The sequence below is a fragment of the Desmodus rotundus genome, chromosome 5 (genome assembly GCF_022682495.2).
Source record: "Desmodus rotundus isolate HL8 chromosome 5, HLdesRot8A.1, whole genome shotgun sequence".
Classification (NCBI taxonomy): Eukaryota; Metazoa; Chordata; class Mammalia; order Chiroptera; family Phyllostomidae; genus Desmodus; species Desmodus rotundus.
The window spans coordinates 5945485-5970766 of record NC_071391.1 but is presented as its reverse complement, the minus strand read 5'-3'; the positions used below and the strand labels follow the sequence as shown (position 1 = coordinate 5970766).

Below are 25282 nucleotides of genomic sequence, written 5' to 3'. Positions count from 1 at the left end.
TAAGGTCCTAAGGTGGGTTGACCCAACCAGGGGCAGAGACCAGCCTTCCCCCACAAGTCTGGGGGCTGCTCCCTGCCCCCACCCTCAGCCGGGAGGAGACAAAGACAGTTTGCCCCAGGAGCCCAAAGCCATGCTCAGCCCCAAAGTTTGGGGGGCTACTTAGCAACTCTCGGGAGCTCTGATTTGGGCCCAGAGCCAGGACCACTGTCCCAACAGCGCCCACCCCGAACAAACTGCACAGGACCGTTGGGTTTGGAAAGTTTTTGTTTTCTTTTCCCACACATTTCCGGGGTTGGGGTGTTTTCCAAGACTCAGACACATTAACAAAGAGAAAAAATTGGGGGAGCAGGGAGCCCGTGGGCAGAGAAGTGACCCCAGCAATCCGAGGGCAATGCCTCGCTCTCTCCCCGCTGCTGCTGGCGCCCACCGGTTGCCCCAGGCCGCTGCTCGCGGTATCTAGATTATTTGTCTTTAATATATATCTGCATTTGCCTTTCCCCTCCCCCCCACCCTCCCACCCCCGCTCCTCCAGCAGTTCCCCCAGCAATGCACGTCGCCCGGCGGCACACAACAGAACGGGCTTCCCCAGGCCCGAGACCCTTCCTTGGGCTGCACCAGGAAGGCACCTCCCCCGGGTGGGCGGAGCCGGGGCGCTCGTGGGGTCGCCTGCTGCCCCGCCCCCTCCCTCGCTGGGCGCTCACCCACCCTCCCCCCTTCTCCCGCGGACTCTGGAAACCCAAAGGGAGGAAAGGGAGAAACCAGACACACAGAAAAAGGGAAGGAGGATGGGGCAGAGAGACTGCAAGCCTGGGGTGGGGACTGGAGGGCTTGGAAGAGAAGGAAGGCAGGAGGGACAGAGGAGGAAAAAGAAAAGTTGAGGAAAATTAACAGGACAAGCAGTGAACACTTTACAAAACCCCCGGCCTTCCTTCCCGCCCAACCCCACCAAAATAAAACTACTCCCCTTAAAAAAATAAATCAACCCAGGGCTGTGAGCACGTGCCCTGCCCGGGAGCGCAGAGCGGAGAGGGACAGCCAGCCCCAGGGCTGACGGCGCCGCCACCCCAAACGGCAGGAGGAAAGGGATGAGCACGGGGTTTTCCTTTTCTTTCTTTCTTTCTTTCTTTTTTTTTTTTTTTTTGCGTTTCCTCTTCGTGAGAGAAGTCTGAGGCAGCCAGGGAGTGGGGCCCCAGAGCCCCGGCAGGGAGAGGACCGCACCCTACTCCCGGGCCCTCCCGGAAGGGGCAGCTGGCAGTGGGACGAGGTGCCCGGGGCTCAGACGTAATACTCCTTGTCTTTGTTCTTCTTGGCCTTGCTGGGCGTCTTGGGGGCCGCCGGGGCCTTCTCTTTCACCACTGCCCCATTGCTCTGGGCCGAGTTACTGATGTAGTTCCGGCTCTGGTCCACCTGGTAGGAGCCCTCGTCGCGGTTGCGGTACTTGTACATGGCATAGAGGAGGATGAGGATGCAGAGCGCCGCGGCCGCCACGATGCCCACCACCATGCCCGTGGTGCTGCTGGACTCCCGGATCACCTCCACTGCGCCTGGCGGTCCCCGTTCCCCAGGCCCCGTGGGGTTGGCTGTGGGTAGATGGGGGAAGCCAGGGGCGGAGGTCACACCAGGGCGCAGGGGAGGGGGCCTCCGTGGCTCAAAGGACGTGGGGGCCCCGGGCCCCAGGGGTGGGTTCTCCAGCAGGGGCTGCAGCGGGTCTCGGTGGTTCATTTTGCCCGCTGGCAGGTTGGGGGCTGGGGCAGAAGGGGCTAGCAGCACCCCAGGGGCGCCCGTGGCCCCATCTGTCCTGAGGTTGGGCCGGGGAGCGGGCTTGCGGGGTGACAGGAGGGTGGTGCGGTCCGTGACCAGGGGAAAGGTGGTGTAAAAGTCCTCGTCGTCCGTCGGGGGGAGGCTGGAGTCAAAGACCTCCCCAGAGGCAAAGCCCGAGGCCTCGATGGGCTCCTCGCAGTCGCTGTCGTCCTGCTCGGCCTGGCACGGGCCCCCGGCAGAGGGTGGGCGGCGGGCAGAGGGCGGGGGCAGGGTGTCTTGAGTGGCGCCCACGCCCGGGAGGAAGGGGTAGAAGGTGGGGGGTGGGGGCACGAAGGGGGACCGGGTGGCCACGGGAGGGGGGTCTAAGGAGTCCTCCGTGATAATGGGCAATATTAACTCTCCTCCTAGAACAAGAGAGAGAAGAGAAAAGAGAGGGCGTCAGCGAGGGTCGTGGCGCAAGTGGCCGCCACAGAGAGAGAAACAACAGCCTCACACACCCAAATCGGTTCCAATTGGCTTTGGCGGAGACTAGAGCGGGCTGGGCCCGCCCGCCAGCCGGCCGGAGCACTGCGCTTTAAGCGGGCAGCGGCTGGATGCCCTGGGCACCCCACGCACGGGCTCTGTGGCTCTCTGGGTTTTGGTCTTTTGATTGTCTTAAGAAACCAAAAGGAACAGAAAGGAAAGGAAATCGAAAAGAAACAGAAAAAAAAACTCTACTGTTTTAAGGCTTTAAAAACAGATAACGAGAGCAGCATTTAAACAAACCTAACAACAATATCTTTTAGGGTTTTTTTTCTAGATATTTCTTTTTTTGCTTTTGTTTTTTCTTTTGTTTTTAAAAAAGAAGATAGCATACCACGGAATTCAGGCAACTTACATCAACAAATAGGCCGTGTGATTTTAGCATGAAGAAAAAAATTACAAACAGAGCTGTGTAAGCGGGTTCTCCCGGAAAAAATAAGAAAAAACAACTTTTCTGTACCACGTTTCCTGTCTATCTGGTATCTCCCTCCCTCACGCTTCTCTCCCTGGACATCTGGCTTCCTCATGAATACTCTCTCTCCTCCCTCACCTGTGCCCTCTCCCCCTCGAGAAATCTGCAGTGCAGGCTGGTGTTGAGGAGCAGCTACCACCACCTGGTGTCAGCGTGCAGAGCGGGGGGCAGTGGGAAGAGGTGCATGAAGATGGCTAGGAATTGCTACGTGGCTGAGACGACTTGGGAGGGGATGGCCATGGGAGGGAGCTTTGAAGGCTAACTGCAGGTTGGCCATGAGGAGGAGAAACTGAAGGTGGGAGGTGACAAGGTCTATGAGGAAGAGGAGGCAAGGAGACAGACACACTGAAGGAGAATCTTGTCCCATGGGACCGTGGGAAGGGTGAGGAGAAGCCACGTAGAGGCAGGGAGGTGGGGAGGGACAGGGAGTGAGTGAGGGAAGCAGGCAGGGACACGTGATTCCTGAGTTATCCCTAACTCCCCAACGCTCTCCTTCTTCACCCTCCACCTCTGACCCCCACTGACTTCCCCCCGCCCCCTCCCCAGAACCCCCATGGGCCGCCAGGACCTGGCCAGGGCTCGACTGCCTCTGGCCCTCTTATTATTGTTAAAACAATAATAAAACAACGGAAAGAAGAAGAAAGCAAAAAAAGAAAAAAAAATACATACACGGCCATCTGGGAAGGAAGCACGTGATCACTTAGGGCCCAAGGGAACTAGTGGGGGGGGGCGGGTTTGGGGTGTTAGGTCTCCTCCCTCCCTGGGTCTGATGAACGGGAACCCTGTGGCAGAAACTGCAATTCCCATCAGCCCCAAGGGGTGAGAACTGCAACTCCCACTAGTTTCTGGAGGGGTGAGGACCACAGTTCCCATCAGCCCCTGAGTCAACAACTACAACTCCCATCAGCACAGTGGGCCCCCCCCCCAGCCCTTCTCAAACCAAAGTACTACAACCCACTGGTGTTGGGTAGAAGGGAGCTGGAGCCCAGTTCTAGGAGGCTGGAAGTCCTCTCCCTAGCTCTCCCTCCAGCAGTCCAAGCCCTGCCCCCATCTGAGTGCTCCCCCCACAAGCCCTCCACCTCCTCTGTAGGAAGCACCACACTGCCGGTCCTGCCTGCCCACTGCAGCCAGCCTCCAATCCCACACTGCTTCCTCCCTGCCCCGCACACCCCTCGCGAAGATGTCACCACGAGATAACTGCCACTGAGACCCCACGCTGCCCTCCTTCCCTGATGTTCACTCAGGTGGCCCTGGACTCTCTGGCAAGCCAGTCACACACAACGTGGGGTGCTGCATCTTCCTGGGGTCCAGGAAGCGTCAGGCAAGATTGCCCCAGTGAGGACCTAGCAGAACCTGCGGGAGGGGAGGATCCCTCAGAGACTCCTCACTGTGTAAGTCCAACTGGGGGGATCCCCGGACTGCCCCACCCATGGGCATTTGGGGGTGCAGATCCACAAAGTTGCTGGTGCTGGGACCCCGGGTCCAGCCCCACACCACAGATGCAGGTCAGGATGGGGTGCCCCTGGGAGTCTGACAAGGACTCCAGACAGCCCCTCCCTCCCCTACTGCAGACAGCCGCGGCATTTGGGAAACGCAGGTGTGCTCATCACAGGGGCCGCCCACCCTCTGCTCCGACATGGAATTTCAGAGCTGGCCCACTTACTAGAGAGCTCCATTCCGGCCAAGCGGACCACCAGCCATTCCTGAGCAGCTCCCCTGCCTCTTGCTGGCCCAGCAAGCCGAGCCCTTCCTGCCTTTAGGGAGCAGAAGACCCCTGACTGGAACTCTACCTGTGACTCCCATTCCCACCCAAACAAGACATGCCTACCCCCAAGGGGCGTCTAGAACTGAGGCTGAGTGTCAGGGACCAAGCGATCAGCGGGCTGAGTCCTTAACCACTAGGTGCCCCGCCCAGGTTGTGAGGGCCAGAAGGCCACTAGCCCACAGGGCACCGCATGCAAACGAGAACAAAGGCGGCCTCCAGACCTGGCCACGGCCCTGCAGATGCACACCTTGGCAAACAGCAGCTCTGTGCACCCCTGGAAAAGGTCTTCTGTCCTCCTGCGGGACACAGCCCCACCCCTCCAGGGCCCAGGACACAGGGCTTGGCAAACAGGCACTGTCTAGATTTCAGCCCTTACTCACCTTTTCCAGCAGAGAACAACCTGTGTTAACTGTGTGCCTTGACCAGAAGGATGGTGCCCCCCCCCACCCTGAAACACCAACACAGCAAGGGCAACCACCAAAGGGATTCAAGGTCAGAGACAGAGATACTCGTGCGTGCGTATGCAGGAACACCCCTCCGAGGGCCTGCTTCGTGCACCTGCAGACACATCTCTAAGCACGTGCACACACGAACCTCAATGGGTCTGACCATGTGAGTGTGTGTCAGTGAGTCTGAGCAGACACGTGTGTGAGCGAGCCCCTGGCTCAGAGCTCATATGTGCAGGTGCAGACGTGTGGACATGCCACTGGGCACACGAGCATGCCACCGAGTATCTGTGCACATGCCGTGTGCTTCTGGGAACACCTCTTTCCTCAAACTCATTTTCTCTGTCTCCTGGGCAACGAGCCTACATTTCCCAGATTCCCTGGCAATTCGCCATACGACGGAGCAGTGGGCAGTACTGGCTCGTGAAAGCCTCCGTGTTCAATCCTCCGTGCTCTTTCTCCTCCTTCCAGTGAACTTGCAAACCACCTGTTGAGAACGGAGGAGCCACCAAATGGAAGGAGTGTGGCTTCTTAAAGCACCCCTGAGGCAGAGCACCTTCTAATCAGGAGCACCTAGGCAGGGCTTCATCTGATTAAGACACTCCCTCTGGGATTTGAGGGCTGTCACAGGAACAAATGTGACACCACTCCAGAAACAAGTGCCACCAAAACCTGTGGCACTCGTGCAACAACCCAAGGAAACGGAGCTGGCCCTGGACAGATGAAGACCCACCTAACGCAGAGGCAGGACATGTGGAGGCTGAGGCACTAAGGGGAAGTGACAGGGAAGTCGGGAGGCAAAGTTGGCTCTCACTTCCTGCTTCGTCTAACGTATTACAAGAAGGAGACATAGCTGGGCAGGAACTGGGGGGAGGGGCAGAGAGGAAGGGATAAAGGGAGCCCAGAAATGGGGCGTCTGCAAGTGTCCAAAGAGCCACTGCTTCCAAACTCCAGGTTGTAGGACAAAGATCGAAAACGGGTTTGAGGGACAGCGGCCCAGGGAACCCCCCACACGACGAGCAAGGGGCTCAGCCTCACCACAGGATCAGGTCAAGGGTGTGGCCTCCTCCCCACCGACTGTTTCAAATGCACTCAGGATAGTCACCAGTAAGTTAAGGGACAGGCGTGGGGGCAGAGAAACAGGAAATTAGCTGGCTGGGGGTTACATCTAGGAGAGAACCCGGGGCGCAGTTACTTGGACTGTTTGAGACTTTAAATGACGTTGGGGCCCCAAATATGCATGAGCGGGAAATGAGCTGTCAGCACAACAGGGCCCCCAAAGAGGACACTTTTCCAACACCCACTTCAGAGGTGGCCAAGGGGAGTGAAGACCAGAAAGGACCTTCCAGAGGGCAGCACCAGGGCCCAGACAAAGAGGAGGGGCTCCTCCCAGACAGCAGAGGCGGGTTTGAGCACAAAACTGCCCAGGGCGGGGGCGGGGCCTCGGGCCCTCCGTGCTGGCTCACTTCCCCCACACTAGCAACTGGGAGCTGCACGTCTTCCATCCTTTCCTTTTTGAATGAGAGGTTTATTGTGAATTTGCCGGTGGCCCACCACTGTATCCTAGGCGTGTGCTGAGCCGTGAAACCCATTGTTCTTTCAGTTCACGGGTCTCCAGGCCACACGCGGGTACCCACGAGCCAGGTCTGAACCTGATGGAGCAGTGGCCATCTCCCGGACATCCTCACCTTTGAGAGCACAGCTCTAACTAGGTGGTGCTTTGGGTGTCTCCCTTGGGGAGGGGTGGGTGTGCTCTGTGGGAGGGGAGAAGAATGGAATGGGTCATTGGTGATCTAAAAACCAGACTGTAGCAAAGAAGTCACTAGCTGGTCACCGTAATGGTTTCTGCTTCCTCCTGGGGCACAGCAAGGCCATTCCTCCCGGCCTTCCTGGAAGGTAGGTGGTGGCCACATGGCTGGGCTCCGAAGGGTGGAATCACCAAGAACAGCACTCACCTCCCTCCCAGGCCTGTCCCATAAAACCGCTCCTTTTGTGACCCTCCCCGTTCATCCCCTCCCAGCACAGCTGAGGAAGTCACCACGTAAAGACCGTAGTCTCAAGATGGAAAGAGACTGGGCCCTGAATCGGCACATGGGGAAGAGATGCCCACCACTCGGAACACTTACTTACAGCTCTACGTGAAGGGGAAATAAACCTGTGTGTTAAACCACAGATGTCGTGGGGTTGCTGTCACAGAACTCGTGTGACCTGAGACACTCTGGAATGTGAGCACATGATGGCCTCTGTGAATCTGAGCTGAATGCGGGTTGGAGCAAACGCAGCAACAGGTCCACGTGTCTACAGAATTTGGCCTGAGCACACCTGAGCATCCTATGCATGTGCGTGGGGGGCGGTGCCTCCGGAGGGATGCACACGCACAGACAGAGCACGAGGCTTCTTCTGTGGGTCTAACTGCACGTAGGCTCGTGTGAATCTGAGCAGGCGCATGTGTACACATGCCCTTGTGAGTCTGAAGAGCTATGTGTACTCACCTGTGTGTGCAGTCATGCGGGGTTCTGCTGGGTCTGAACATGGGTGTATAAGCTGAGAGTCTGTGATTGTGTGTGCGCTCACACAGGCAGCTGCATGGGTACCTCTGAGCAAACGCTTAGGCGCAGCAGTAGCTGTGTGGGGCTCTGTAGACCCGTGGGAGGGACTAAGTACGTGCATGCATGCCTGGAGGGGTCTCAGTGTGTGTGCTCTGAGCTCGTATGTACAGGCCTGAGCCCACGGGTACACACATACAAATGAACCTGCTGGTCTGAGCTAAGGTTCTCATCTCATGGGCCAGTGGGGGAGGGGTGCAGGTCTGTAAGTCTGAACACAAGTGTGCATGCATGTAGTTCCCAGGTCTGGGCACACGGAGGCTGCCTGAGTGCACCTCTGTGAGAATGAGCATGCATGCTGGTACCTGGGGACATCCCTTTGAGGATGTGTGTGCACGTCTTGGTGACCGTGAACATATACGTGTGGGTGACTGTGGGTCTGAGCAAAGGGTATGCTTGGGTGAAGCTGTGACACGCACACTTCTGTGACCCTGAGCACAGGCCTGCACATCCCTGAACCCCCACATTTGTGCACGTGTGCACCCCTACCTTGCATGTGGCTGACCTGAGCATGTGCACATGCCACTGTAACTGGAACATCCGTGAGCAACTGCATGTCAGTGTGTGCGGGGTCCTCAGGTCTGGGCACGTGCACGCACCTGTGAGCTGAGCATGGACGTGGAATTCTGGGCGTCTGAGGACACACGTGCATGGGTCGCAATGGCTTTGGGCACGTGTGTGTACATGCTCAGGACTGAACATACACGTGCATCGAGCCTGCAACAGGAGTGCTCCTAGAGGCCTGTGCGTGTGCACGTCACTCGGAACACCTGGTGCATCTCTACAGATGTGTGCAAGGGTGCCGCAGGGTTTGCACATGTGCAGTGCTGAGCGCATCACGTGCCTGGGTGCATGAGACACGCTGCGTGTGCACCTTTGAGTGGCTGGGCACACGTGTAAGTATGGAGCAGTGGGTCTGAGCAGGGGGCACCGGTGAGTCCATGGCCATGTGCAGGAGTATTTGGAGCTCTAAGCACACATGTGCAAGACTGTGGCTCTGAGTACATGTGTGTGTCTCCATGAGACTGCTTGTGTATATGGATTTGTGCTGCTGTGGGTCTCAACGGCCATTCTGTGTAGGAATGTCTGGGGCTCTGAGCATGTGCAGGTCTCTGCTGGTGGGGGCACGATCGGCCTGCACTGTTCTAGGTTTGAACATGTGTGCCTGTGGAAGTGGGCCCATGTGCGCCTCTAGTCAGACGTGTGTGCATAGATGTGTGGACATATAGATGTGTGCCTCTGTGCACCTGAGCCTGTGTGCACTTCCCATGTGTCTCAGCTGGTGCAAACTCAGATCCCTACAGGGCCAGGCCCATGACTCCATGTGTGGGGCAGGCCGGCTGGGACAGCGAGTGGTGGCGGGCCCATTACCTACTACTCAGTGCACGGCGCCCTGAAGGCACACCCGCTCAGATCTTAAACGTCGCATCCATGAAACAATACCTTTTGACCAGGGTGCCAACCTCAGGTAAGATAACCATGTTAGATGATGGTCTCCCCAAGCTGGGGAGCTGGGGTGTGGGGTACAGGGCCTTGGCCGGGGCTCAGGTCAGGGGAAAGGGTGGAAAGATGAGCAGGGATGATCCTAGGCTTCACACCTGGCCCCGGAAAGGAGGACCCGACAGGTGGGAGGGCAAATACCCTGGGCTCAGCTCCAGATGGCTGCCTCTAACCAGGCTGCCTCCACCTCTAACACTGACCTTGGAGCCCAAGGAGGCTGGGTCTTCTGCTAGACAAGAAGCCCCTCTAGCCCTCCTGCTAGACAGGAAGGGCTCCAGTGAGGGGCAGCCAGGGAATGCTGGAGGCAGCTTGGTTCTTGACTGGCCGCCTATCCCAGTGACAAGAATCCAACTCGAAGCATTTCAAGGGGCGTAAATGTGAAAGTGCAGACGCCCGCTCCGCTCGAGTGGGGGACCGCCCGAAGCTCCCGGTGGTTTCCCCTGGGGGCTCAAGTGTGCATTATGCCTTCTCTCCCCTCCTATTTTTAAAGTTGGGTGCCAGGCTAGCCCACCAACCTATCCCTGCCCCCAACTTCTATTCTTCTTCCACCACCCCTCCCATCACGCACTCAGTCCTTTTCTCAGGAAGAACTGCCCAGCCATCCATGCGGTCTACTTCGGCCCCTCCTCATTCCCTTGTCCCAACGCAGCCCACTGGTGCACACACTCAGCGCCACACCCAGGCCCCTAATGAGACTCAGTGCTGGGGCTGGGGCTGGGGCTGGGCAGCTAGAACCTCAGGGGACTGCGTGTGGCTCTCGTGTGATCCAGCACACCTGTCTCTGCGTGGTAGCCGTTTGGCCCAACGCCCCTCTCTGCAGGGCCCAGGGAGAGCAGAGACCCCTCCTCTCACCCCGGCAGTTCCCATCCCAGAGCGTGTGCATGTGGGCACATGTGTGTAAACACATGTGGTGGGGCCAAGGACCCCTTTCTCATGACCCACACAGCCCTTGGTCCCCTGAGCCCTATCCCAGGGCTCTCATGGACCATCCATCATCCATCACAGCCACTCCGGCAGACCTGGGCGAGAGGCCCTGCGCTTCCACGGAAACCTCGGTCAGTGACGAGGCAGAGGACACAGGACACAGTGGAGGAGGAATGCCGTGTTGAAGCTGCCAGGTACCCAAAGCAATGGAGGAGTGTAAGGGCGCAGCCCAAGCCAAGACCACCCAGTGAGGCGGGGGTAGCAGCCCCAACAGAGTGGCCTCCCTGTGGGTGGTGGGCTTCTGTTCCAGGAAGCATGGGCCCTGAGCTGTGGATGGGGAGGTCTTTCCAGCCTGGCAGCCCGAGCCACCCCCAAGGCCCCAGGGCCCAGGACCACTGGAAAGAGGCCCCTCAGCACTGTTCTACGGGGGGAGGTGGGGGTGGGCACAGAGGACAGTCGGACTTCGGCCTCTGGGTCTGGAGGCCTGCACCCTAGAAACCCCCCTGCCCTTGGTCTCTGAAAGCTGAGCCTCTGCTTCAATGCTCCAGCCACACCCCTCCCATGGCTGTAGCCCACCCTCAGCCTCAGCATGTCCCCTGGGCCTGGCAGACTCCCTCAAGCCCACCCCCCAGGCCAGATTCACTGGATGTATCCAGGTCACCCTGCCCACCTCAGCTGACCACCTCACCTCCCTTACCTGCATGTACCTGCCTCAATCGCCTTCCAGTACCAACAGCCCACCCACTCCAAGGTAATCAGAAGTTTCCAGAAACCCAAGCAAGGGATGTGCGCTCCTGTGGGCTCATCTAGGCTGCCACCAAGACCCATGCTCCCTGGATGGGAAGCCTGGTTCTTCCTCCATCCCCGCTGCCAGCCCCAAGCACAAGGGCCCCAGCTCCCCAGCCACCCTCCTAGCCTGCTCGGATGAGCAGCCCTCGCACCCACCGCGCCGCTCCACGCCCCACAGTTCTCAGTCGGCACTCCAGGCCCACCCCCGCTTTGCCAATCTGGTCTCTCTCTGGGGCTGCACCCTTGACTCCAGCTGGAAGGAGCACACAGAGACTGGAATGCCACCCCCAGGAAGCGCTTCCTCCCAGCCCTGCTCTCCCCTACTGTAACTCTCCCACTGGAAATCTGTGCCAGACCTCAGGTCCCAATCTTCCCAGGGGACCACTTATCTGGCTGGGGTACCTCCCACCCAGCTCACTGCTGGGCCCAGAGCTGTTGTGCAGTAACCGCCCTGGCTTGGCAGCGCTGGCAGAACGTCTGGGCCCCTCCCTGAGGCTTCGGGATCCAGCAGAGACCTCCTCTACTAGTGACCAGGTGAACACCAGGCTCAGGGACTGATGGGAGTTGCAGTTCTGGACCCGAGAGCTGATGGGAGTTGTAGTTCCCAAACCTGCATTCCTCACCTCCTCTCCCCCAGGACTCATGGGAGCTGCAGTTACTCAACTTTCTAGGGAAAAAGTCTCCCTCGTTCCCTTCCAGCACCCCTTGGCTCTCAACCCCAGGACCCCAAGCTAAGGACCTCACTACTTCTGAGGGCTGGGGCACCACAAGGCCAGAAACTGCCTCTCCAGAGGGCACTTGAGGGACCAGGGGTGGGGACCAGGGAAGGGGCCCAGTAGGAAGGGTGGAGCTATGGGGGAAAGCTAAGGCCTAGCAGCAGGCCCCTTGGGCTTGGGCCAGGTGGAAGGGACAGTCGCCCCTCCCTCCCATCCACGTCGAAGTGGGCCCCGGGGCAGGGGAGGGGGGAAAGGCACTCACCAGTACTGGGCTCACACTCCTCTAGGTCCTCGTCATCACTCGGACACTCGGCCGAGGCCACCAAGAGGTCATCTGTGTTCTGAGGGGTGAGAAGAGGGGTGGGGAAAGAAGAGGGTTCCGGGCTGGGTCAGTAGACCCCCACAGCCACCTCTTGAGGTGTGAGATGGCACAGGGGACAGGGGCCTGGGCTGAGACACACACCCTGGGCCGTGCCCAGCTCTCTCATCACTTGGTGGGTGACCGAGGGCCTTCACTGACCTCATTGCAAAGGGAGGCTAAATAGCTCCCGTCCAGCAGTGGCTCCCTGTGGCTCCCAGGGATCAATGAGACAGCAGCATGTCCAGACATCTGGGGAGTCTGGACGCCAGACCTGGGGTCTCAGGGCTAGAGCAAGGGGACCCAGGGACATCGGGGAGACAAGGCACTGGGCCTCCAGAGGCCAGCACAGACAGGGGCGGGGAGCAGGACCTGGAGTTTGCTTGGCTGCAGCCTCACAACCCCATCACCCTCATCTCTCTCCCAAGCCCGTTCCCCTAGCTGGGAACCAGGCTGCACACAATAATTAGGGCTGTGGTTGTCATGACAACGGGAGTCGACTTTGTCAGCATTTTCTCTCCTCCTGATCACAAAGAAAGAGAATCCCCTAGATGAGTGAGTGTAAGGGGGCAGGGATCCTCAGAGGGGTGAGGGGGGAGCGACCTGAGGAGGGAAACCCAGAGCCCAGGCAGGAAGGGAGACTGAGAGCCTGTCTGGGGTGGGGAAGGGATGAAAGGGCTACACCCTGCCTCTTCCCCACCCCTGATCTTCAGCTACTGCTGCCCTCCCCCGAGGCCTGGGCAGGGCCTGGAAGACCAGCTGTATCTTTGCCCCCTCCTCACCAGCCTCCCCTGTGGGGGCTTCTCCAGCACAGCCGTGACCCCTAGGGGTCCAACCCCTCTCTTTCACCTGGATGGTCTGCCCATCATCCTCCCACTGGACCTGGATGGCTGTCCTAGCCTGCGTTCAGAGGACACTGGGTGTGTTGGGTGCCCAGCCTGGGGTAGAACCAGACCTTTCTCCCAGGACTCCCTGCTCCTTGGGCAAGGCCTGGCAATCGAACCCCGCTGGTGTACTGGGCAGTGAAGGCAGAGGGGAAGGAGGTCCAGGCTTGTCTCTCCTGCCTGGAGCTGGCCCAATCTTGATGGCACAGCCTGGCGGAGACGAGGGGCCCAGATGGAGCTCATCGAGCCCAGCCCGCACCTACAGAGGCTAAAGGCAGTCTCATGCTGAAGGCAAGGACGTCCCCATGTGGCCCCCAGGCCCCTCTCTCACTCTGGGAGGATAGAGGTCCCTCTAGGCACAGAGGCCCAATTGCCATAGCAATGGAGGACGGAAGTAGCTTGGGTAGTGGGGGCAGGGTGACTAACCTAGGTCCCATGTGCCAGGCTGGAGGACTCCCTGGACCAACAGTTAGAAAACTCAGCCGGACCCCTAGGCTGCCTCATAAGTCACACGCTCAATGGTTTCGGCCACCAGGAAAGCCAGGCCTGCCCTGCCCTGGGAAGGTTTCATTCTCCAGGTATGCCCCCTCCTGGTGTTCCTCTGGGGACAAGGGAAGATAAACTCAAATCCTGGGCTTGCCCAGACCACGGAGAGTACCTGCGCGGGTGGGGTGGACCCCAGGAAGGATACAGCACCAGGGGACTGTCTGCGTGGACACCCACCAAGGACACTGAGGCCTGCTACATGGTGGTGCCTGCTTAAGGTCACAGGACCTGTGACAGTAAGGGACTGGACTTGCGTTCCCACTGCAGGGACTCTAGCCATCAGGAAGAGGCTGCTCCGAGCCTCCACCAGTCCCCAGAGAGGGACCACCACCACCGGATGAACCTCTAGCTCCTCCAGTGCTGTCACCTCTGTGCCCTGCCCAGAGCAATGCCATCCTGGTTCCATCTGCCTCCTGCTTGCTGCCCACGCAGCCCTGGGCATGGCTTTTGTTACGTGATGGGCAGGGGGGTCATTCCACCCTCACCCCAAGTGCAGACTTCGTCCCTCGTAGCAGGGCTACTCCTCTCTGGTCCAGCTGGGGTACCAAACTGCCCCTCAACTCTGGGAATGGCCCCCTAGAAATGCTGGCTACCTCCATATCTGGGGTCACCAGAGCAAAGGACACTTCATGAAAGGAGACCTTGCCCACCTCATCTGAACCACCACCAGGACAAGGACAGCAGCCTGCAGGACCCCCCAGACCCCTGGGACCCTCCCCTGGTTGCCACAGTGCTATGCAGACATCCCAAAGCCCCACCACTTGTCCATCGGCTGGAGGGCCCTCACCTGGGTGGTGCTGTCCCTCAGCGTCGGGGAGCGGCCCCGGCGTGTGGTGGTAGTGGCCATGGTGGTGGTGGTCTCCATGATGGTGGTGGCCATGTCCGCCAGCAGGGTGGTGGCCGTGGTCTCCGCGCTGAGCAGCACGGACGGCCCCTCCCCCACCAGGCGCAGGTGGCCCTCGGTCCGCACGTTGGGGTCGCTCTCGGCGGCCAGCGCCAGCACCTTGAGCCCATTGTAGTAGAGGCCGGACACCTGGCCCTGGAAGGGGCGGCCCTGATCCCGGCCCCCAATCTTGATGGCAGCCTGGCTGTTGAAGATGGTCAGCTGGCGGCCTGGCAGGGAGGGGAATGGGCAAGGGGGACAGACAGAGGGGGACAGGCAGTGGGGGGAGACCAGAAAAGGACGGGGAGAATGGAGGAGAGCCAGAAGAGGGAAGAGGAGTCAAGGTGGAAACCAGTGAGTGGGCGGGGTGGGGGGGAGAAATGAGAAAGGGGCAGACACCAAAGGGAAAGTCCTTGTCAGCCACAGTCCCCAATTCAGCCAAGTGGGGACCCCAGGGCGGAAGGTCCCCAGGGCACACATGGGCTGGGAAGGGGGCCAGCTCCCCGCTCTCCCCACCATGCTCATGCCTCTGACCTTCCTATCCCCTCTCCTCGCCTGCTCCAGGGGCATCACACACCCCTCCTTTCCCTTCCCTCAATTTGATCCCCATCTTCACCCCCTGCTCCCCCAAGCATCCCATACCCAGCTCCAAGCCATGGAGCACTTAGAAGCAGCAGAGAGAGCACACACAGAAGCAGAGACAGAGAAGGTGACCGCCAGGCCGAGGGTCAGTGCGTGTCAGGCAGAGAGGGAGGCGAGGCCAAGGGGTAGACAGGACAGTGCATGGGAGGAGGACGGTGTGAGGGTGGGGGAAGCCACGAGGACCTCACTCTGCCCTCCTGGCCACCACAAGGCCCTCTGACCTCTGGCCAGGCTCCCCTCTCTCCTCCTCCCCTCCAGGCCCCACAGTGCCCGGGCATCAGGCCTTGGAGAGCAGAGGCCTTCCTCCCCGCCAGGATGTGCAAGCACAGAGCTGGAAAACGTTAAAGGGACCTTTCTTCGCTCACTGACAGCCGAAAACAAAAGCGCTCCAGCTCCAGTCTCACTCCTTACTCAGCAGTTACACCTCCGAATTCCCACCTGGGTGGGTTTTTGCTGTTCTGTTTGGTTTTAATGGATCTGGGGGTCGGTTTAACCCTCTGAGTTTGTTGCTTTGGTTTGTTTTTTAGAAAAGATATTTATTATGTTTAAGTTTAGATTTAACTTTGGTTTTGGTGTTGCTTATTTTGGGGAGGGAGGGGCGCAGAAGAACTACTACGCTGCCCCCTGCTCCTCCGGACCTTCAGCTGCTGGCTCTGGGGGGTTTAAGACCTGGCTTAGCCCTTGTTAGCCTCTGGTTAGTGCCTCGTTAAAATCTGGTTTAGAGTTAGGTGCTTGGAAGCCCTGCCCCTAAAACCTGGGCTGAGGACAGTCCAACTTGTGAAACCCACACTCTCTTTGGAAACACGCGTCCCTGGGACACCTACCCTTCTGCCTGGCCTCCGGCCAAAGTCCAGCCTCGGGTGCATCTGCACGGCCCCTCCAATCGGCCTCCCCCCTCCTCCAGCACCTCCCTCAGCCCTCAGCCCTCTATCTCACAAACAGGGGCCCAGAGCCCGGAAAGCTGGGCACTAGTGAGTGGCGAGAAGGTTCACAGCAGTCAGACAGGTTTGGGAAGGAAACATTTCACAAGTAAACAACAGGTTTCTTTCTCATGGGACTTCTCAGAGCCTTTAGAAAACCAATGTGGCTGTGCCTCTCCACGAGGAAGAGACGGGATTCAGCAGCTCCCAAGCTCACTTCACAAGTCTCTTTACTGTGAAGCATCTCACGGGACTCATGCTTCACAGGACATATTTTGGAACTGGAAAATGGATTCATTCAATAAATATTTATTGAGCACCTACCATATGCCAGGTGCCGACAGTAAAATAATCCCTCCAAGGATGCCAACCCTGTTCTCCAATACTCTCCTGCTCCTTATCACATTGTTCCTCGCAGCACCCCTTGTGAGAGAGACAGAGGGGGTCCCTGTCCCTCCTTCCCCAGAAGGGAACTGAGGCTCAGGAAGGTGTTGACCCTCTTGACTAAGGCATGTAATAGGTGAGTTCCTCCTTCCACAGTTGGGGAAATACTAGAATATTTAGCCCAATCCTTCACTTCATAGAAGAGGAACTAGAGAGTTCCCATCACCTGGCTGAGCTCTTCCCCCATCTGGACCACAAGTCCTGCCTGCCCCTCCCGCCTGCCCCCAGGGCCTGTCCTGCTGTCCCTTACCCCTGGGGTCACAAGTTGTCCCAGCCTCAGCCCAAGCTACTCCCTTGGCCTCTCTAATTCCGGGAGAGGGAGGGGGGTAGTGAAGAGGAAGCTACGTGGGTTAGCAAACTCAGCCCCTATGGCTCCACCTGCCATGAACTCCTCAAAGGGTTAAAGTTCGCCCCGCTGGAGAGAGCCACCCAGTGTGGCTGGGGGCTGTAGGTTTTAGCGATGTCTGTTACAGTCCCTTTAACTTTTTGTCCTGTTCCGGATTTATCACATCTGGTTATCAGCAAGTTTAGTCCCCGCTGGTTGTGTGGGGGCTGGAAGTGACATTTGGGGGGTTTTAGTTGGGGAAGGCCCCAGTGGACATTTAAAAGCACAGTTATCAGCTGGTTAGATGGAGGTTTAACAGTTATACTTCCCCCCTAGAGTTTAGCCTTAGAGGTACAGAGCTCGCCCCCTCTCCAAAGGGAATGGGATGGCTTTGCCCTTGGCCCCAACTTCCCTTGGTGATAAGTGGCCTTTTCCCTCACACCCAGCAGCGCCTCACCACACGAGGCCTCTCACGAGAGTGAGTATTCTGTCTTCAGACACCCCTGTGGGGTGGCTCCCTCCTTCCCTCTCCCCTCGCTCCCCGCCCCCAGCCCAGCTACTTCTAAGGGGCCTTCTGGGCCATGGTGGGGCAACTGCAGACAGTAGGCCTACAGCCACTTTCTTGGGGGGCGGCTTTTCCGGTAGGACCTGAGGCCCCCACTCTTTCCTCTTCTCTTCAGATGAAGTCTTCCTACCCTTCTTTGGATCCTAGAATGAGCGTTTCCTGCTCCTCAAAGCCTTCCTACTTCTCACGCACTGCAGCCCTCAGCTGGCCCTTTATGAAACCTCTGAGCTGACCACCTCCCTCCCTCCTGCATCCCAGCCTGCTTTACACGGGGTTCAGGGATCTCACAGATTGTCCTAGTCCCATCCTAGGCTTAGAAAGAGAAGAGAACTCTTGTAGGGAATCCCCCGCCCCTGCCCCAAACCGCCACCCTGCCAGACTACAGAGGGAAAGGGGGCCTCCTGGTGGGACAATGGTCCCTTCTCTAGGGGGTGGGCGACGGGGAAGGCATGGATGGGGAAAGAGAGAGAGCTCTGCACCTTTAAGATAGTGTTTTTAAAGTTAATTAATTAATTAATTAATTAATTCTGGTTAATTACCTTTGTCGAGCAGCCACTCATCTACTACTCGACCAAGCCGGTAGGGGATTCTCTGTCTAGCAATCGCCAGGCGCTCGTTATCAAAGTTTCCTTGGAAAAGTTTAGAAAGACAGTAGGTTTCTCAGGCGGCGAAGTCCGAAGGAGTTAGAAAAGTAATTATGCATTTCTCAGAGAAGCAGCAGCATCCAAGCGGCGGGGGCAGGGTCCACCCAAGGCGGGAGAAGAAATGCTGGGTCCCTGGTCCTCCCGTCTCCTCCCCTAGGCTCCCAGCCAGAGCCAGCCCCACCCTGGGGGCAGGTGTGACCCAAAGAAAAAGACAGGGACAGAGAAGAAAAGGAAAGGGAAATGAAAGAAAAGGCGGCTGGAAGGTCAAGGGTCAGAGGTTAAACAGGTTTGTCTGTGCTCAAGCTTTTGGCCCTCTTCCTTCCCGATCCCAGAGGGGGCAGCAGGCGGGAGGGGCATTTAGCAGGTTTAAGTTAGGGGGTGGGTGGCCTCTGTGGCCCAGCTGGTTACTGAGTTTAGAGGGTGTTTAGAAGTGGGAGGGGCAGGTTAAGCAGGGGTTTATGTGGCATTTAGAGGGTGGGGGGATGGCCCGACACACTCATTTAACAGTGAGATTTAAAAACCACTTCTCCAAGCCAGTCTCGGATCCCTTTACCTTCCTTGCTCAACTCCCAGCTTTCCCCTCATCTCCCATGCCACCCCACACCCCGGGTCCTACCACCAGCTTCCACCTTCAACCCCCCAAGCCCACCCTGAAGGCCCCCAAGCCCACCACTGCCCTCACTGCAGGCGCTCCCAGAGTGGCAGCTGGCCCATCACCCAGCAGCTCCACCCACCCCTCTTCCCTCCTCTCCAGGGTCTCTGTGTCATTTCACTTCCTCTACCACCCCTTCCTCCATCCAGCGTTCCCTCCCTGCTGGCACCCTCAGTCCTCCTCTGCCTGGTGGCACCCTGCTCTCCTCCCCCACCACAGCTCCACTCCAAGACCCTCAGGCTCCTCCCTGCTCAGGTCCCCTCTCCTCTCTGCCCTGTGGGCCCAGCCCAGCTCCTGACCCCCTCTCAAGCACAAGCCTTTCTCCTTCAGGCTCTTCCCCCACACTCCCTAACCCCACCCTCTTGATCCTCAGCTGGTCACCTGGATATGCACCTGTCCCTCTCTCCACTCGCCATTCTGCAGGCCCTGCAGACAGGGAAGGAGGTGTGTGTGTGTGTGTGTGTGTGTGTGTGTGTGTGTGTGTGTACAGAACTGTGTGTGTGTGTACAGAACTTTGTCAGTGTGCCTGGGAGCTCTGCATGCTCCCCATCACTGCGGGCTCTGGGTGATCCCAGTCAGCAGCCGTAGAAATGGCAATGATTTCCTTTGGGAGTCTGGCCACTCTTCCCTTGGAAACCACTTACACACTGTTCAATAACACACACTTTGGGTGATGGAAGACTTTCCCTCTCATCTCCCACCACACCGCCGCGCTCGCCTGCCCAGCAATGCCTGGGCCTGGGCCTGGGCCCGGGCCCGGGCCTGCCTGCGGACACCTCCCTTGAACGAGCCCACCACACGAGTGCACGGTGGTGCCCCCCTAGGTGATTATGAGACCACGAGACACTGCCTTCCCTACATATTCAGGTCACTCGTGTTTCAGTCAAAAATGGATAATTTGTTCGTTTAGTCACTCAACAGACATTTCTTGCGTGCCCACTCTGTTCCTGATGCTGGGTATGGGAGATGGAGAGATGAAGGCCTGGTCCTGGCCCAACAGGAGCACCGGCCAAGCCAGGGAGACTGGCAAGTAACTAGCAGTGTTCGGTGTTCTGTTACAGGTAGCACAGGGCACCCCATCCGGGGAGCCAGGGTGGGGTGGGAGGGGCCAAAGAATACTCTGGAGGAGGAGGGGAGGACTCAGGCAGGAAAGGGAGGAAGGCAAGCACACATGCAGAGGCAGAGGGGCAGGAGGCATTCAGGGACCTACCTGCGCTGGGGTACTTGTGTGTGTGTGTATTTGTCTGTGTGTGTCCTGAGAGGAAAGGAAGGACGTACATCTGCCTCGCTGCGCTCACAAGGATTCTGACGAGTGCTGTTTGCTGAGCCCCTCCTCTACGCCATGCCATTCTAGCGCTTGCCTTGGCTTATCTCAGGAATTCTCAGAGGACCGCCATGAGGCAGGTATTACACCCACTTTCAGAGGTGGGCACTGAGATTCAGAGAGGCTAGAAGACTCTCCAAGGCCACACAGCTTGTCAGGAGGAGATCCTGGACTGCCAGCCGGGTCCTGCTGAATCAAGGTCCCTGAGCTCTGTCTCTGGGTTTCCTAAGCATCTGGGCGCCGGGGCTCTCCGCCCATGCACGCTGCTAACCTGGCCCGCTGCTAACCTGGCCCACTGCTAACCTGGCCTGCTGCTACCCTGGCCTGCTGCTAACCTGGCCTGCTGCTAACCTGGCCTGCTGCTGTGGCTCAGGATGACAGTCAGCTTCCGCAGAGGACCTGCTCACAGTGCACACAGGTGGCCGCCAGGCCCTCGGTTACTCTGTTTGCAGGTGAGGGGGCACCAGCAGTCTTCGCCACCCCGCCCAGACAGGGTCTCCGAGCAGGGGAGGGCAGGCGTGACTCCTCCAACCTGGCCTCTTGCCTGCTGGACTCTGGGGAAAAACTCTGGACCTGAGCTGTGACTTCACATGATGAGACCTTCATGCCCCTCCTGCCCCAGTCCAGCCCCGTCCAGCGAAGCCGGATGTGTGCACTGCTGCGGAGTTGGCTCTGACGGGCATGCGGCGGAGAGGGAGACAGAGAGAGATCTGGTGCCCACAGGATAATCGCACCCACACAGCCTGGCCTGTCAGCATCTGCACACGTGTGGGACTTAGCATAGGCACGCTTGTGTGTCTGCGTGGCCTCACACACGTCCCCGGCCTTGGTGCAGGCTGGGGTCCGCGGCAGGGCTTTTATTTCTTGTGTCTGTCTGACTGGAAGAATAGGTGTTTGCAGCCAGCCAGGTGTCTGAGGTTGGCCCGTGTGTCCATCGGCCTCTGTGTTCATTAGTGGGCCATGTGGCTCTCCAGGCCTGGGCACTGCCCGAAAGGCCTGGGCACACGTTCACACAGGCTCTGCGAGTGGTGAGCCCACACGGGCACCTTTCTTCCAGCCTAAGTGCACCTGGGAGGCTTGCACACCTGTACCTTTCACTGTCTTTCTGCCCGCGCTCTTCTTGGTCAGCACGGGGCAGCTTCTCTGCCTCCCCCTCGGCTGTCACTTCTGCCTAAGAGAGGGACCAGGGCCGCATGTGCTCTCTGCTTCTCAGTGTCTCTGAGCCCACACCTCCACATCTGCATTGCTGTGTTTCCCTGCAGTGGCTCAGTGTCCCCTCCCTCTTAATCTCCTCCACTGAGGCTCCCTTCCTCTCCTCCCAAGGCTCTGTCCACCACTTTTCTCACTGGCTGGGTCTGCGCGACAGCGTCTCCATATATCTCTGCATCGCTCCAGGAGCCGCCTCCGCCTTTGCTGGTGTCTCAGGGACTGTTTCCATATCTCTCCATCGCTGCTCCTCTGGCTTCCTCTCTTTCTGAGGCTCTTTCTCTGCCTCCCTCCGTATCTTGCAGTCTCTGCTTCCTCATTTCTTCCATGTCCTCAACCCTGTCCCTCTCCTGTGCTCCTCAGACCTTGGTTTGTCCTCAGCCACCGTGGCTGTCACACCATTGAACTGGGTCAGTTTGCATTCCTGTGCTTGCCTCTCCCTACCAACACTATGGACCCCCTGCCATCAGGGGCTGTGTCCCCAGGGCCTAGCACAGGACCTGATACCGAGTAGGTGGTCAATAACGGTTTGTTGAATGCACTTGACCTCATTTTTTTTTCACTCTTTTCACCTGTGTCTCTCTCCCATATCCCCTGAGACATTGGGGTCCCTTGTCTCTGGGTCTCCGTGGCTACTTCTCTTCCTTTGTCTAGATCTCTGATATGGATCTTTGACTTGCTCTTTGTAAGGACCTTGTTTTGTTCCTTGGTTCTGTCCTTGGGAACAGCTCAGCCTACTTGCCAAGATATGTTTTGGGTTATTTCCAAATCTTCCCTTCTTGATTTCTGCATCTGCCTCCCCGTTCCCACCTGTGCCTGAACTCTGAACTCATTCTTTCCTCAGCTGTATCTCTCTACTCCTACCCTTCCTCCTCTTCTCCCTCAGCCCCAAACAGGACCCTGGCCATACTGTTCAGCTCCGCCCTCTGCCTCCCAGTTCCCACACTCCAAGGACCACATCTGCCCAGCCCTACAAAGCCCCACCACGCGAATCCCACTGGTTTTCCTTAGCCACGCCCATTCTGGTCCCACCCCCAAGACACACCTCCTCCATGCACCCAGGCCACCTACCTGCTGGGTACCGCTCATTGACTGGCCAGCTGTCCACCTGCAGGGTGGCGTTGCCACCACTTCTAGTGAAGCGCACCACGTGGTATTTGCCGTCACTCACGATGGCGTTGGGCTCGTCGATGGTAATGTCGTCCGTGCCCACGTTAAAGATCACCCCCACGGTGCCCTGGTCCTAAAGACAGAAACGTAGAGGTCAGTGACTGGGAGGGAGCAACTGTTCACTCCTTCCAGAAATCTACCTGTGACCGCCACGGGCCCAGCTCCAGGGCACTTCAGCTCTACAACACGCCTCTCCCAGTCTCGCTTCTACTGGGCCCAGGCCCCAGCTCCGGACAGGACCTGTGTGGGGAACCCTGCAGGGCTGCCCAAGATGCTGATCGGGGAGAAGGAGAGGGAGAGCCTCCCCGAGATATGCGAGGCTCTCTCCGGGTGCAGTCCACACATGCTCTCTTCATCCCCACAGCGACCTCTCAGGAAGCTTGCAGCACCCCCCTTTCATTGAGGAGGAAACCGAGGCTCAGGAGGTTAAGTAACATCCCCAAATCTCACAGCTCATAAGAAAGGAGCCCCAGATTGAATCTTCGTTGGTCTGACTCCAAAGCCAAGGCTCTCTCCCCCATGCCAGCCAGTCTTGGGAGACTCTGACTGAAATGGCTGGGGAGGGGGTGGGGAGACACTGGCACAGGCTCACTCAGGGCCCCTGGATCACACAGTCCTGGGGGCCAGACCATCACAGAACACACTGCACTCCTGGGGTCCTCCCTGGGCACCTGGAACCACCTCCTGCACCCAATGGAGCTGAGTGGCTTGGTGGCACTGGGGGTGGGGACAGGGTGGCTCACAGATGGGGCAGCGATTGGGGATGGGAGACTTGGGGGACAGATGTGCAGCTGTGGCTCACTTGGAAACCTACACCCTATCCCGTCCCCACTTGTGGGTCCAGTTCTCCTGGAACCTGAGAAAGACACACATACACACACACACACAGAGTCATACATGTATGCAGCATCTCTCCTCAGAGGCAGTAAAGTAGGGAAACTGAGGCTGGGCTTGCCTAACAGAGTACTAGCAAGCCCCACCCATCCCCCACCCACCACTGACAACATCTCAGGGAGCTGAGTGCTCATCTGCTCCCACGCACGTGAGGGGAACAGCCGCTGCTCCTCAGCACTATTGTTAGTAGTAACATCACCTAGCATAGTGTCAGCCCCTTGGACGCCTCTGAGGGTTTCTCCCTACGAGGCTCAGCTGGGCAGGGAAGGCGGTCACGGAGCAGATGCAGCCTGGGAGCCGGGCAGGCAGAGGGCCAGCCTGGGCAGCTGGAAGGCAGGACACCTGGGTTTCCCAGGAGGCAGCTGAGCTCAGAGCCCTGCACTCCGGGGGAGAGGCAGCTCCCCCGAGCTGCTCCCGACGTGAAGTCAGTTGTCACTTCTGTTAAAGTCATTAATTCCTAATTCCCCAATTACCTCATTAGGCGGCGGTGGGGAGAACGCGGCCGCTCCTACAGCAAATAATTATGGGAGTCAAAATTAATTTGGCAAAGTGGAGCGACGCTTTATTAGAAACGTCAAATTGCTTTTCTCTTATTTTGCTGCCGCCTCCCCACTCTCTGTGAGCTGCTAATGACGCTGTGGTGGGAGCTGATGTGTCACCAGGGAGGAGGGAGCTTGGGGGCTGCTCCCCAGGGGCTGCAGCCCATCTGGTGCCAACTCTCCCCCAGGAGCTGGCCTCTCTCGTGGCTCCCGCATTTCCTCCAGGGCCCCCACCCTCACCGGGCTCCCCGTCCGAGTGCCAGGCACCTGCTCCTCCCTGCCCTCTGCAGCACCAGGCACCAGGCCTTGTTCCCCCAGAACCCTGGCACCAGGCAAGGCCTGGGAGCAATTGCTGGGAGGGGAAAGGAGACCCCTTCTCCCTGCATTCTGTTCCCCCTACCCTTGCTCCTTAGCCCTTGCCCTAAAGCTATAGGCAGAGAGACACACAGAAGGTGTCCAAGAGGCAGACACAGAATACACGCAGATCAACACATCCAGGTGGGTGATCACAGACGACCTCAGCTAACACAGGGGCATCAGCTGACACTGAGTGCTTCCCAAGGGCTGGGCGATGTCCTAAGTGCCTCACGTACACGATCTCGTGTAAGCCTCCCGGCATCCCTCCGCCCTCCCATCGTGCCACTACACAGATGAGAACACTGAGGCTCGGACAGGTGAGGTGGCTGCACACAGGCAGAGCAAGGAAGAGGCAGAGCTGGGACTCAAGCCCAGGCTCCCTGCTCCAAAGCCATGCATAGCCTCTCAGGACCAAGGAGCGAGAACAGCAGCCCCCAGTCACAGAAAGGGACACAGAAACAGAGTCCCACCTGCCCTGTGTGGCCAGGAGACTGAAACGACAGCAGTCAACACCCCGCCAGGGAACGCAAATATAGAGCGACACACCGCCACAAGACACACCCTCTCTCATCATCCTCTATGGTCCCCCACAGTCACGCCGTCACTCCTGACACAGTCACCATGCCCCCATTGTCACTCACACACAGGCTGAGACACTGTCTCGCTCACCTGGGCATGGAACTCCCAGGCTGTCTCCCCAGGCTACTCTTTGCTCTGCACCCCTTTCCTCTGCACACCCTGACCGTTCTCTCCCCGCTCGCTTGGCGCCCCCCGGCTGCCACCTCCACCCCAGCTCCACTCTGCCCACAGGCCATCTCTCCTCACACCTCCCTCCTTTGCTCCCTGGTGTTGGGGGAAGGGTGTGCAGCCATGGGACCCTAGGAAGCTGCTGTGTAAGGAGGGGCCAGTAGCCACTGCCCCAATCAGATGGGGATGGCCAGAGCCCAAACAAGCCTTCTCCCTGGCTTCCCTGCTCCCCTTAAAGCCCAGGGACACCCGCACAGACCTTTCCAGCACACAGAGTCTGGCCTGCCTGCTTCCCCCTCCCAGCTCTGAAGTCCTGGCCAGGTCAGCAGGGGGCTGCAGGCAGGGAAAGGAGGGGCAGTAAAGGGCTGTACAGGTGGAAATAGAGACTGAGGTCAGAGCCCCAGGGGCTGAAACCATGGGGAGGAGACAGGGGAGAGGCTAAGCGCAGAAACAAAAAGGAGCGAGGCCAGAGGCCACAGGGAAGAGTGTAGGTCAGAACCAGAGATGAGGAAAGAGTGGGGGAAGGACAGGGGCTGCCTGAAGGCTCCATCTGGGGTGAAAACTATGAGGACAGGGGCTGCAGGCATGGCAGGAGGCCCCGAGGGAGACACTGGGAAGGAGCGGAGATGGAAGGAGGAAGCAGGCCCCGGGAGGAGCTGGGCAGAGAACAGCAGAGTGGGG

General features: G+C 58.5%; 1 protein-coding gene across 19 annotated transcripts in view; it reads right to left on the bottom strand.

The window, feature by feature from the left end:
* Window positions 1-747: 747 nt before the first annotated feature.
* NRXN2 (neurexin 2) overlaps window positions 748-25282 on the bottom strand; it is a 102544-nt gene continuing 78009 nt past the window's right edge. For 7 of the 19 annotated variants that reach the window (XM_053925053.2, XM_053925055.2, XM_053925054.2 and 4 more), the window contains 5 exons: window positions 21966-22137; window positions 17608-17697; window positions 14077-14402; window positions 11764-11842; window positions 748-2165 (listed from right to left, as the gene is read on the bottom strand). In XM_053925053.2, the coding sequence (XP_053781028.1) occupies window positions 1276-2165; window positions 11764-11842; window positions 14077-14402; window positions 17608-17697; window positions 21966-22137 (1557 nt within the window). In that variant the 3' untranslated portion in view covers window positions 748-1275. The remainder of the gene's footprint in view (window positions 2166-11763; window positions 11843-14076; window positions 14403-17607; window positions 17698-21965; window positions 22138-25282) is intronic. The other 12 variants (XM_053925062.2, XM_053925064.2, XM_053925063.2 and 9 more) reach the window with 3 other exon arrangements.